Source organism: Lacerta agilis, chromosome Z (assembly GCF_009819535.1).
Source record: "Lacerta agilis isolate rLacAgi1 chromosome Z, rLacAgi1.pri, whole genome shotgun sequence".
Lineage (NCBI taxonomy): Eukaryota > Metazoa > Chordata > Lepidosauria > Squamata > Lacertidae > Lacerta > Lacerta agilis.
Window position 1 is genome coordinate 29,993,036 of NC_046331.1, and position 14,080 is coordinate 30,007,115.

General features: G+C 46.8%; 1 protein-coding gene and 1 long non-coding RNA gene across 3 annotated transcripts in view; one reads left to right on the forward strand and one right to left on the reverse strand.

Moving 5' to 3' along the window:
* Positions 1-2,681, reverse strand: part of LOC117039886 — a 64,843-nt gene extending 62,162 nt beyond the window's left edge. The window contains exon 1 of the long non-coding RNA XR_004425805.1: positions 2,528-2,681. This is a non-coding gene — a long non-coding RNA (uncharacterized LOC117039886). The remainder of the gene's footprint in view (positions 1-2,527) is intronic.
* XPNPEP2 (X-prolyl aminopeptidase 2) overlaps positions 1-14,080 on the forward strand; it is a 31,759-nt gene that overhangs the window by 13,337 nt on the left and 4,342 nt on the right. For both annotated transcript variants that reach the window (XM_033137231.1, XM_033137229.1), the window contains exons 7-15: positions 227-373; positions 977-1,078; positions 2,108-2,189; positions 2,864-3,062; positions 4,891-4,980; positions 5,868-5,977; positions 6,528-6,605; positions 10,521-10,592; positions 12,362-12,422. In XM_033137231.1, coding sequence (XP_032993122.1) covers positions 227-373; positions 977-1,078; positions 2,108-2,189; positions 2,864-3,062; positions 4,891-4,980; positions 5,868-5,977; positions 6,528-6,605; positions 10,521-10,592; positions 12,362-12,422 — 941 coding nt within the window. The remainder of the gene's footprint in view (positions 1-226; positions 374-976; positions 1,079-2,107; positions 2,190-2,863; positions 3,063-4,890; positions 4,981-5,867; positions 5,978-6,527; positions 6,606-10,520; positions 10,593-12,361; positions 12,423-14,080) is intronic.

The following is a 14,080-nucleotide window of genomic DNA, read 5'->3' on the forward strand; positions in this document are numbered from 1 at the left end:
GGCTGGGGAGAAACCACCGAGGACGACATGAATAAACTGAATTTAACTGTGGACTGAACTGGAAGGGAATCAGTTCCCTTTGGGAACAAAATTAGTTCTAATTCCTTTTCTCTAATTGTTCTTGGCTGCTGTTCAATGTGAACTGGAACTAATTTCTTCTGGAAATGATATTTACAATCACTGGTGGTTTTTCTGCATCTACCTGCCTGACATACTCTTTCCGCAGATAACTGGGAGCTCTACAACCAGGTCCTGGCGGGTTCAGATATTATCCTCATTCCCCTAGAGGACAACCTGGTGGACCAAGCATGGGGGGCACAGAGACCTCCTCCTCCCACCAACACCATCTACCAACTCCATGACAACTTCGTTGGTATGTTCTTGAGCCATGCATGAAGACTGGTGCCTGCCTTGGGGAAGCACCACACCTCAGTGGCAGGGCTCCTGTCCAGAACAAAGTCCCAGGTTCAATCCCCAGCATCTCCAGGTACAGTGGGGAATATCCCCTGACCCCTGTCTGAAACCCTGGAGAGCTGCTGTTAGCCAGTGTATACAGTGCTATGACTATAAGATGGCTTCCTATGTTCATATATTACACTAGAGTTACTTGGCAGGATTGGCCTGTTTTCTCTAAGATTAATGAAGTGCAGGGGAAGCAAGAAAAGACATTCAAGTTGGCATGCTTCAGTGTCCTAATATTCCCTGGTTCGACTTGGCACCAGGAGATAAGTTCTTATGTATATATTTCCTATTTTCATCTGTTTGGTTTATCTCTCCTCCCATTGCTTATATAATGTGCCCTGTACACTGATAGCCCAATGCTGTCCAGGTTTTTACAGCTGGCTCTAATAACTTGTTTTCTGGACCATTGAAACTGGTTCTTAACTGCACATGGTCTTGTGGAGCCACAAGGTTAGCGAAGGGACAGGCAGGTGCCAACCAACCTCCCATTGCATCTCACCTCCTCTTCTTTCAGGGAGCAGTTGGCAAGAGAAGATTTCTGTTATCCGGACTCAGATGGAGAATCATGGCAGGAAGCCCACAGCAGTCCTGCTTTCTGGTCTCGAGGAAACCGCCTGTGAGTGCTCCATTGTAATCAAGTTAATGCACAGCTTGCTTTCTATATTCCCACATTGCCTGTTTCTGCAGCCTTCTCAGCTATGTCAGTACACATTCCCTTTGTTGTCTTCACTAGCTGTTCCTGAGCTACTCCCACCAGGGCTGGCTCCAGAGAGTGGCATTGTTAGGAAGGTTTCAGATGCTTTGGAAGCAGAAGGTCACATGTTCAGTCCTGTGCTTCTTTAGGTAGGGCTGGGAAGTTGCCTTTGTGAAACCCCAGAGAGGTGCTGTCATTCACTTTATACAACACTGAGCTAGATGGACCAATCACACCCCTGCCAATTAAGATTGAACAGTGGAATACATAGAGGGGAGGGGAGGGATGTGGGGAGGGGAGGGGAGGGAAGAAGAGATAATTGGCACGTATATTATACTTTGTGTTGGCTATGTAAATTATTTTCATTATGATTCTCTTATGTTTAATTTGTAATGACTGAAATGAAATAAAGAATTATTTTTATTATATAAAAAAAAGATTGAACAGTGGATTGGGAGATATTGCACGTCAAACTCTTTCTCCCCAAAAGATCAGACTTTTTGTTATAAGGAAAGCGATTGGGAAATGCACTGGAGAACGTGTTGATAACATTTGCTTTGGCGCAATGTCATCTAACCTCCCCACAAACAAATCAGAATAAATGCACAATATATCCACCATGGTCTGATTTCCCTGCAAACAATTCAGAATGATTGCTTAATAATAATAATAATAATAATAATAATAATAATAATAATAATAATAAAAGGTCATGTGAATGTGCCCTTATATACAGTTGCACACCACCCCAATCTCTGAGCTGTGCAAGATTCCAGGGATTTCAGGACGACCCATGTTCATGTCAGAGCCTTCTCCTCTGCTTCCCCCTGTGACTCTAATCCTGTCTCCGTTCTGCAAGCCACTTTCCCCATAACCCTACGCTGCTTCCTTCAACCACTTAAAAGAAGAAGGGGGGGAAGGAATTTGTAAGAAACTCCTGCCTTTCCACAGGGCTCTTCAATCTTCGGGGAGATGACATCCCTTACACACCTGTCTTCTACGCTTACACACTTCTCACCAAGACAGATATCAGGTACTTGAGCAACTTACCATCTCAGACAAGGGTCTGGTTCAAACAAGTGGGATCCAGAATAAAATTGCTGCAGTGTGAGATGCTCTCCTCAGGGTGTATGCCAGCCAGCCATGCCCTCTTCCAGAACACTCCATTTCCTATCCTCCAGGGATTAAGTCATGATTTATTTCTGTTTTACCTCCCCTCCCCCAAAACAGGAACTCAACATTTTGTCCTGACTAAGCATTAGGGATGAGGGAGAAAGTCTATGCAGTTTGTATTTACAGGCAACGCTACCAAATTCTCACTTTCAGTCTTCGTATCGTTCCAGAAACACAGCCCTCCTTTGAAATTCTCACCTATCTGAATTCTGTGGTGCAGTTCTCCAGCCAAACGATGTTTACAAAATTCCCATAAGTTCCCTGAGAAGAGGGATGGGCTGTTTTAAAACCACTCTTGAAAACTGGAGCTCTGTGAGGGGAATAGAGGCATCCAAACAGCTCTCAGAGCCCTTAGCAAACTATACTTCCCAGGGTTCTTTGGGGCAGGGGAGGCCATGACTGTTTAAAGCGATTTTTACTGTTTACTAGCACAGTAAATGTATAGTGCCAGAGGGAGCCAAAGTGAATCAACAAAGCAACACTTAGTTGTTTGTTCTTCCAACCTCACTTGGTTTGCCCCCCACCCCTCCTTAGTCTGTTTGTGAATCAGAGTCGTCTGAGCAAAGAGGCATCCCAGTCACTGGTCTCTCAGTGCCCAGGGCTCCTGTGTGTGCAGTTGGAGGACTATGATCAAGCAAGGGCAAGTCTGAGAAAGTATGCCCAGCAGGATGGCGTTCGAATCTGGATTGGGACTGAATATACCACCCTAGGACTCTATCGAGAAATCCCCCTGGTAAGTAAGAAAGATGGAGGGACTCTTGTACAGGGGAACCGTTGAACCAGAGAGGAGGCTGCATTGGAAAAACTGGGGAAGAAGCATAGGTATCCGCCTTCCATTGAGTCAGGCCATTGGTCCATCTAGCTTAGTATGGTCTACTACACTGACTGGTCAGGGATGTGGATGGCGATGTGGTCTAAACCACAGAACCTCTTGCGTTTGCCGATCAGAATGTTGGCAGTTCAAATCCCCGTGACAGAATGAGCTCCCGTTGCTCTGTACCAGCTCCTGCCAACCCAGCAGTTCAGAAGCACACCAGTGCAAGTAGATAAATAGGTACCATTGTGGCGGGAAGGTAAACAGCGTTTCCGTGCGCTCTGATTTCCGTCACGGGGTCCCAGTATGCCAGAAGTGGTTTAATCATGCTTGCCATGATCCGGAAAGCTGTCTGTGGACAAACACCGGCTCCCTCAGCCTGGAAGTGAGATGAGCACTGCAACCCCATAGTCGTTTTTGACTGGACTTAACCATCCAGGGGTCCTTTACCTTTTACCCTCCCTTACACTGACTGGCAGCTGCTCTCCAAGGTTTCAGATAGGGGGCACCCCCAGTCTCACGTGGAGATGCCAGGGATTGAACCTGGGACTTTCTCTGTGCAGAGCAGTTGCTCTGCCACTGAGCTATGGCCCTTCCCAGGTGAAAAGGAAGAACATAGAGACTGAGCCATCATCTCCACTCATGGTTTGGAAACTTAGGATAGGAATCTGCCTTGTACCAAGTCAGACAATTGATTCACCTAGCTTAGTATTGTCATTCCCTGGGCCCATCCATACGGAAACCCCATTTTGTTTGCTAAAAGCAAAAGTTTTGTTATGTTTTCACATGGCACCGAATAGTGTATCGCCTCCATTCACTGTGCAATTTAGAACAGAAGAGCTTGCTGGGTCAGGCTAGTCCAGCATTCTGTTCTCAGTGGCTGACCAGATGCCTGTGGGAAACCGGCAAGCAAGACCTGAGCACAAGAGCATGCTCTCATCCTGCAGTTTCCAGCAGCTGGTATTCAAAAGCATGCTGTCTCTGAGAGCGTAACCAACATAGCTCGTAACTTCCTGCACAGGAAGCTCCCTGCATGGTTTTTGCATGCTGTTTGCTGTCTTAAATCCTGAAAAGTTTCTGTGCCACCTGAAAATGTTTGCAGTGGGTGGCTGTGCATGACAACTGAGCTGCCGAGCCTTGCTTTTTAGGTCACACAAGCTATTATTAGGCACACCTCTCCTTTCACTCTGGTTAGGGCATATGCATTTGCACAGAAAGTTACCTTTGCAGGGATGTGTGTGTTTTTTCTGGGTGGTGTAAGTGAAGTCTCTTTTTTCTGCACTGTATTTCACCACAATGCCTTGTAGAACTAACAGGGGGAAAGTTGTGAAAATGAAATAAAATGCCATGTGAATGCAGCCTGAAATTGGAAGATTTGCTAATCCCCTAAACCTAGATAGACCTTTCATCTGATCCAGAGGGACTTTTCCTCATCTTATGTTTGTTACTTCACAAGTGTTTTGTGCTCTGGGATTGAGACCAGAGCCCTGCTTCAAATGGAGCTCATTGAGGGACACAGCAGAAATCAGGAGATGACCGTGCATGCATGCATGCATGGAGGCACTCTAAGATATGCTATGGGAATTGCCACATATAGAATGCAGCATAAGCAAAGGGGAACTGCACAAAATGCTCTGTGAGTGATGACAAAGGCCTGCTTCCAGCTGGTCTGTTTCAGGGTAAGCCGACAGGTGCATCCCCCCTGAGAATGGCCTGTTGACATGGCTGCCTCCTTCCTGTCTTACAGGAAAAACTCTTGGCAACGGACTACTCTCCTGTCATGCTCACCAAAGCAGTGAAGAACTCCAAGGAACAAGAGATGCTGCGAGCTGCCCATGTACGTAAGCCCACCACGAGTGCAAATAATAATAATAATAATAATAATAATAATAATAATAATAATAATAATATTTATTATTTGTACCCCACCCATCTGGCTGGATTTCCCCAGCCACTCTTCCAACAAAAATCAAATACATTAAAATATCACACATTAAAAGCAGTGGAACGTTGTGGTGCAATGATCTTTGTGAGTTTAGATTGGGGTGAAAGCTCAAGGGAGTTCTCCTAAACCACAGCAAGTGGACCCTTTACCCATGACTGGTCTGGACAGTGTTGCCTGAAGCCTTTAGGGCTGGCACCCATCAGGACTGGTGGGGGAGAGGGTGGCTCCTCATCTTTGATAGTTTCAGGGGTTCTTCATCAAGTATCAACTTGGGGGAGGACCCACAAGGGGATCTTCAGCATTGGGGACCCTGCCTGCTCCCCAAGATCCTCAACCGATGGGGTGTCTGTTTTGTCCTTTGAGGACTCCATGTCCAGTACCAGGTCAGGGCTAGGCATGATGCTGGAAGAGATTATACCATAAGCCCATGTTGCAGCCATATAGTGCGGCTCCAGCCAAATATGATGCCTTCTGCAGATGAAAACTTGATGCAGGGTGTAGACAATCAAAATAGGACACCTGTGAATGATGTGTGCATTCCAGAACAGACATGATGATAAAATGATATTTGAATATTTATTGCAATCATGTGTTCCATTTGGGAGGGAGGGAGAGAGAGAGAGAGAGAGAGAGAGAGAGAGAGAGAGAGAGAGAAGGGTGTTTTTTCGGTCATGCTCATAAATTTTCAACGTGGCTATTTATTATTTTGCCGTAAGTTTCTCTCTGTACTTATTATAGAAAGGCAGGATAGAAATACTAAACAATGATTACAACCACAGGTACGAGATGCCATTGCAGTGATTCGGTACTTGGTCTGGCTGGAAAAGAATGTTCCCACCGGTTCTGTGAATGAAATCTCTGGCGCCCGTTATGTAGACCAATTGCGTAGGTCAGTCTGAAAAGGGCAATGCTTCATTTAGGCTAGTTTTGCCATGGTCTGATGATTATGATATTGTGAGAACGTGGAGGAAGGCCTTTTCACTGGTGGCACCAGTGTTGTGGAATGTCCTCTCTGATGAAATATGAGAAGCCCCATCTATATTGGCATTCCCCCAGCTATTGAAGGTGCACCTGCTCAAACATTCATTCCCCTGAACTTGAACTTCTTGACCTATTTATTTTAAATGGGGTTTTTAAAAACTGTCTCATTCTTATGCTTCGGGTATAGGGTGGCATAGAAAATAAATAAATAAATAAATAAATAAATAAATGATAAATTAGATAAATGATAATGATATTAAATCTGAGTGGTTTTACTATTTTGGTAGAGTTGTTTTATTCTTTTATTTTAATTATGCATCTAATTTATAGTAGATTTTATACTTGTAAATGGCTTAGAAGCTATTGTGGCATGTGAACAGTATGAAAATCAATCAGTGGTTATGATGCTGCAGAGGGTGGAAAGGGTGCCAACCAGAGTTTTCTCTTTCCCTCCACAGTGAAGAAGCCAACTGCAAGGGACCCAGCTTTGAGACAATCTCCGCCACTGGTCTGAATGCAGCTCTGGCCCATTACAGGTAGGGATTGAGGAGAAATTGGTTTTGGTTTGCAAACCTACCTGATTCACATTTACCAAAACAATACAGGAACACAGGTAACCTTTGAAATTAACAGTTCCACAACCCAAAACATATGGACAGCTCCCTCTCTCGGAACCAAAGTAGTGGAGGACTCTACCATTTGCTTCTCATATCACTCACCATTTCCATCTCCTTAACTAGGGCCTATAATTAGGGATGGAGGGCTCTGCCCTTATCAATTCCCCCTCGTTCCTCATTTTTCCACTCTTAAATTCAGTTCTCCACATTTCTGCAGCGATCTGTGATTTGTGAAAATTCATCAGCATTTTAGTGCAAATTTCTTCTAATAAACATGTTGGGTTGTTTTTGTTTTTTTTGTTTTTTTGTATGCAGTTTCGACCGATGTACACATTTGGAGGCTCCATCTACATTATACATTTAAAGCAGTATCACCCCCACTTAAAACAGTAAGGGCTTCCCGCAAAGAATCATGGGAAATGTACGGTGATTTGTTAAGATTTCTGAGAGATGTTGCCCCTTCCCAGAGCTACAGTTCCCAGAGTATTTTAACAATCAATCCCTCGTACCAGGGAACTCTGGGAATTGTAGCTGTGTGAGGGGAATAGAGGAATCCTAACAACTCTCAGCACCTTTGACACAGTTCTCATGATTCTTTTGGAGGAAGCCATGATGATATTACTTTAAATTATAGTGCAGGCAGAGCATTACAGTAGGCTACATTCCAGCAACACAGAAATCAGGCGGGAAACACACGATCCTATCCAAACGATAAAATTTAAAGCACATCTATGCCACTTGAAAAGTCACGGCTTGCTCCCCTTGAAACCTTGGGAACTGTAATTTCCCCCCAACAGGGCTACAGTTCCTAGCACCTTTAACAAATGACAGCTCCCAGGATTCTTTGAGGGAAGCCGCGTGACTGACATGCATCAGTGTGGCCTCTTCTCTCCCTCTTTCAGCCAGACACAAACGCCCAAGGAGGAGCACAAAATGGGGGTGGTGAGAAGCATGGCCAGGGGAGAGGAGGTGTGGCCTAGGGAGGTGGCAGGTCCAAGGGAGAGCCCCAAGGGGTCAAACAGAAAGGCCTCGGGCCTGAGGTTCCCTACTTCTGCCTTACTGCCTCCTTGCATTCTCCACGAGAACAGTTGAGAAATTGGGTTTGTTAAAACTAACGTCACAGCCTGTGAGAACTTATTACCACTTGCTTTGGCTCCAGTGCAATCCCACTGCTGGTGTCTGAAGCGATGCACACATGATATTGAGCCACGATCCCTATCCATGGAGTTTACTACCTGCTTTGGGCTGCATTCCCAAGCAACCCGACTCTGAGAAGACCCGGTCCTGGCGTGCCGGGGGCCTCTACCGGCCTCACACCGTCCACGGGCACCTCTCAACAGTTTCACGCCCTCTTGAACTCTCTCTTCAAAGTTCTTTTCAACTTTCCCTTACGGTACTTGTTGACTATTGGTCTCGTGCTGTTGTTTCTTGAGATATACTGCTGTTTGATGCAGCTTCTACCCGATTTGAAAACCTAAGCCATGCTCACTTCACAGTTAAGCTGAGGCGTGTACATTCGAAGCAGATGTTGCACATGTACAGATGGCAGATTCACAAATAGCAATGCTGAGCCGGGGATTGGGGGGGGTAACCAAACAGTTAATGTGCATCAGCTGAAGACATCCCCCCACCCCCTCACTGGTTTGAACAGCAACATGCAAGTGCGATGTTTTGTGTGTGAGAGACAGAGAGACTTTGTTGCATTTTAAGCTACTGATGTGCACATAGCCTTGGTCTGCAATGCTCACATAAAGGAGCCCGTCCTAAAAGCCATGAGCATGAAAAGGGAAACCACAGAGCTGCCAAGAATCTGCACAAACGGGGGGGGGGGGGCAGGATCTAAAAATGGCATGCCCAAATATAGGTTGTGGTTTGTGCACATGGGTTCCTGAGCGTGCATGTCACACCTGCCTCTGCAAAGCATAGGGAGAGAGAGCTCTGCTGGTGAATTCAGCATCCTGTTTTCTCACAATGGCTAGCCCCATGCCCCTCAGATGCTTCCAGGAAACCCACAGAAAGGCACAAAGGCAATTATACCCCCTACCCACCTGGGAGCCTTAGGACATGGGGGTGCCACTAGGGAACTCACTCCCACAAGAGGCAATAATGACCACCAATTTCAATGGCTTTAAAAGGAGATGGTTCGTGGAGGATACTGATGGTTGCTAGCTCCTCTGTTTGTATGCTGCCTCCAGAATCAGAAGCAGGCTGACTCTCTGGGGAGCTATCCTGGGAGAGAGCTATCACACTCTTGCTCTGCCTTTGGGCTTTCCAGAGACACCCAGGTGTGGACACCCGGTGCATTTAAGTATCTGGGAACTCTAGTTTCTTCAGGGTGCTGGGAGTTGTAACTGTGAGGGGTAAACTCAGGGGCTGGCCAGGTTAGCCCACAAGGGCACAGGCCTAGGAAGGCACAAGAATTGCACCTCTGGCTTGGAGTGGCTAGGAGCCTGCACATTCCCTCCGCTGTTTGGGCAGCCTGGTCAGGCATACAGGCTCCTCTGGCCATCTCTGCGGAGGAATGCAGTTGCTGGTGTGTACTGTTGTAGCTAGGTGGGCAGGAGCGCAACTGGACCTAACGGTCAGGGGCACCTTTACCTTTACCTTTACTGTTGTTGTAGCAGCCCTGTGGAACCCTCTCCACTTGGCTGGCAGAGCTTTTAGAAGTGTGAGCAGGGGCTCAGAGAGAAGAAAGACAGAGAGAGCGGGGAAGAGTTGTAGGAGGAGGGAAAAGGAAGGGGAGGAGGAGGAGGCAGAAGGGAAAGCATGAAGCAGAAGGAGGCAGGCAGGCAGACTGATGGGGGGGGATGGGGAACAGAGCAGACCCAACTCTGATTGCCAGGGAGAAAATCACTGTCGAAGTGCAAAAGGTGAAGAAAAGCAAACTTTAAGTTTCTGCTCCATAGTTCCTCCTGGCTTTGGAGGCACCAGTACAATTCCTTGCCAAGGGCACAAATGAGACTAAGTTTGCCTCTGGGTAAACGGTGATTCCCAAGATTCTTTGAGGAGGTGCTTGAAATGTTTGGTGTGTACATAGCCCTGGTTGGTCACTGTAGAAAACAGGAAGAGGGTGCTGGATTAGTCTGTCCTTTGGTCTGATTCAGCAGGGCTTTTCTTTTTTTACTAGCAGACTGTGTGGTGAGGTGGAGCAGCCCTCCCAAAACCAGCATCCCTGCCACTTACTGGGTGGGACCACATACTGGGTGACCCATGCCATGGTGGTGGCTCGGATGGGATGCACCAGTGAGAGTGGCAGGTTGGCACTCAGTGCAGCCACACAGCCCGGCCTTACCACAACCTCACTCCACACAAGGCACATTCAGATAAGCTGCATCAGCCCCAGTGCTAGGAGGATGGCTTTGCAGCACATTCCCACCCCTTGGGCCACTATAGCTTCTTACATTCTTGCTCTGTTTTTCTGATTGTAAATTGTTGTGATCTTTTGTTTCTATATTGTTGTCATCTGCCATGGGACTTTATGGTGAAGGGCAGGGGAGGAATAAAAACCATCATCTAAACAGAGGCTGTGTACAACCCATGCCTCTAAAGCACATGTCTTTCCCCCAAAGAATTCTGGGAACTGTTTGTTAAGGGTGCTGGGGATTATAGCTCTGTGAGGGGTAAACCACAGTTCCCATGATCCTTTGGGGAAAACTCTGTGCTTCCAAATAACAGTAAGATTCCTTTACTCTTATTGGGTGAATGTTGCCACCTTATCCTGTTTTCGAATTTCCCTGCGTCTGCTGGCGACTGAACACTGAGCTTGGAGGCACAATTGCCTGACCCAACATGCTAATTCTGATGTTCCTCTGTGTCTTTCTTTTCCTCTTTCAGCCCATCCAATGCTACCGCCCGAAATCTGACTGTGAATGAAATGTACCTGCTGGACTCAGGGGGCCAATATTTGTGAGTATGGGATGTCCTCTCTCTCTCTTTGGCCAGGCTCAGGTGCCTGTATCTGGCAGAGGGTTTTATGGAGAAGCAGCTCACCTTGCGGGGCAGAGCCTCTGTACTGGGTTGCTGGCAGGTAAATCACTGTACCATAGGAGGGAGAGGGGAACATGGCAGGAAGGTCAGCGGAGTTCAAACACACTGGCAGAGCCAATGTGGCACTCCTGCTGATGTGCTTACACATCACCAACTTCCCCACTGCCTCACCCCTCCTCCTCCTCCTCCTCCCTCTCCTGGTAAACACCAGTGAGCCATCTGCTGAGAAGGTAGCAAAGAGACTCCTCCCCACCTAGCAAGCTGCTTCTGGATTTATGGTGCTTCCTCCTATCAAGGATAGCACTCTGAGTATGCCCAAGTGACACCTCCTTGTACTCTAGGGTTTGGTTTGATCTATTGATCTCTGAAATACAGCGTCCTTCCCTACAGACCGTTTCAGAGGCAGATTTAGGGAAGTGCAACTGGTTTGGTTGCACTGGGCGTAGAGCCTGGGGATGCCACAACTATTACTGGTATTTAGAATGCACTGAAAGAGGCAGGGGGCACCAAATTTTGGGGTCACACAGGGCACTGCTAAAGTTTGAGAAACTCAGCATCTGCCACTGACCATATGGAGTGTTAAGAGCAACAGCTGGGACCCTCTTGATAGTTCTGCTGCCCTCACAGGCTTGTGGTGGTAGAATAATAGAATCATAGACTTGTAGAGTTGGGAGGGACCCTGTGGTCATCTAGTCCAACCCCCTGCAATGGAGGGAAGTCCCTGTGGCAGCCTCTAAATTGTGGAACTTCCTCTCCACAGAGGTACATATGGTGCCTATATTATGTAGTTTTTGTCATATGCTGAACACATATTTACCTTGGTTTTAGGACTCACATGTGATTTGTTTTAACTGTTTTTTAGGACTCACCTGTGATTTGTTTTAACTGTTTTAAAATTGTTGTAACCCACACTGGGACCTGCTGGTGTAGGGCGGGTAATGAATTTGTCATAATACTTGTTGTTACAAATTATTGGCCGCTTTCTCTATAAAGTCTGTAAAATGTTGTAAACAGGTTACAACATATAAACAGCCAGAATATTTACTACCCATCACAAGATACAGATGAAATATCAAACTATGCCTAGGAGGAAGAGCAGAGGTGCTCCCAAATTGTCATTAGTTTTGTTGTTAAGATTCATTTGCAAGCAAATTAGGGTCCCTGCTCAGGTCATGTGGAGGACCCAGGGTTCAGGCGCAATAAATGATATTTTAAAATACAGCTACTCAGAATAAAAACAGGTAACCAGAAGGAAGAACAAAGGCATTGCTAAAAAACCGAAACCCTCACTTCCTAAATCAGGGTGAAGAATCAGACAAGTCTCTCGGAGCAACAGGTTCCACGTTGCAAAGGGGGAACTGCTGCTCTCAAAGGTTCTCCACGTGCTCCCCTGAATATATTTGGCACAACTTTGAGGCTAAGTCAGGGGAGCCCCATTCACCAAACAGCTCCTGACAACCTAAAACTAGGTAGTTTTATACACTCTGGACTCCTTAAGGAGTGGGGGACATGCCTCTTTACATGGCAGTTGTATTACCTGACTTACTTCAAAATGTGGTAAGCCAGCCTTGCTACATTTTGGGAAGTCCTCCAGCTCCTTCTGCCAAGTGAGGCTGTGTACCTCTGCTGCAAAATCATGACCATTGCCTGACAAAGCTCCCTTTGCTTTGCTTCTCTCACCTCTGCAGAGATGGAACAACAGACATAACCCGGACTGTCCACTGGGGGGAGCCCACAGATTTTCAGAAGGTACTGTTTCTTCTTCCTACACGTACACCTGGATTGCACACCTGGGGACTCCGGGACAAAGTCTTGTTTTCCTTCTGCTTTATTTCCACCCCCCACCCCCTTGTCTAAGTTACTTTGCCCTTCTTTTCTCTTGCTACCTTCAGGATGGCTATGGTAAAGCAGGTGGCTCCCAAATGCTTTATTATTATTATTATTATTAATAATAATAATAATAATAATAATAATAATATACCTGGAGGTTTCAGGGTGGTTCATAGAAAAGATCACAACATATATAATCAGAATAAAAACAACAACCCAATAACACCCACCCCACCCCTGAAAAGAGCCACATTTTTAAAAGGTATACGACAGGCATAGGCAACCTAAGGCCCATGGGCCGGAAGTGGCCCATGGGGGTCGTTTAAGCAGCCCATGGACCCCTGCCGCCCACTCAGTCAGCTCCTGTGCGCCGTGCTAAACTGGCGCGGATCAGAGCAGGGACCGCCTTCCGTGACACTGGGCAGCTTCCCATTGGCTGCAGGAAGCTCCTCCAGCCAATGGGAAGTTGCGCACACCTCCTCCACGCCTGGTGCCTAAAGGTGTCTAACGAAGGCTCCATCACTTTGGGCAGAAATATCTCAACTGGTTTACCTCCTGAAACCTGTCCCCACTCTAGGGAGACCCCAGCAGTAACCAAGCCAAGCGGTATATTGATTCCCATGTGGAACCGATGTCTCTGGTACCTCTGCCCATATTGGGCACTTGGTGAGAGTTGGTACAGGTCTCTTCCCCCCCCCACACACACACCTCACACCATGCATTTAAAGTGTACCCCTCACAGAGCTGCATTTCCCAGCACCTTTAGGAAACGACAGTCCCTAGGGTTCTTTGGGGGAAGTCGTGTAATTTAAATGTGCTTTGAATATATGGTATGTTTGCAGCCCACAAAATGCAAAGTGCAGTACCGTTCCCTCTGTTTCTGATGTTCAAGTGGCACATGCTGTAGCTGCCCATGTAGACAGAATGGCACCACCCATCCATAAGAAGGAAGTATCAGCAGGCCTGGGGAACCCTGAGGTTTGCAAAAGTACCAGAAACAAAAAACACACAACCAACAACACTTTTCAGGGGAGGATTCTGGGAAGGGGAGGGGACAAAAACAGCTGAATAAGAAATAAGTATGCTCAGTGGAATGTCCACAGAATGTGGAGGGTGGGGCTGGAATGGTAAAGGAATGGACTGCAGGGAAGGGCAGCGGCCGGGCAGCAGCACTCAACACTGCAACATTTTGTTGCAGGATTTGCATGCCGGTTTCAGTTCATGACTCTGAATGGAAACTCATCTGCTGTGCTCCGCAAGGGGCTTCCCAAACCAGACAAGGAAACTGGATGCTTCATAAAACATATCTTTCACAACAGCAAGTTGTTGGCATCCATCTGTCTCGAGAGACAATGGCGTGTGCCTCCGAGGGTGAAGTCAAACCGCTGCATTAGCACCAAAGTGACCTCCCTGAGGCACAAACCTAGGCAGTTTGTATGGAGGTCCTGGGCTGCCCAAACAACAAGACCTGTACACACACACAAACACACACACACCTCACTGGTGTGGTCCAAAGGAAAGGAAAGTAATACCTTTGGTTGAGGAACAACAAATAAGGGATTGTTCTGTAACTCAGG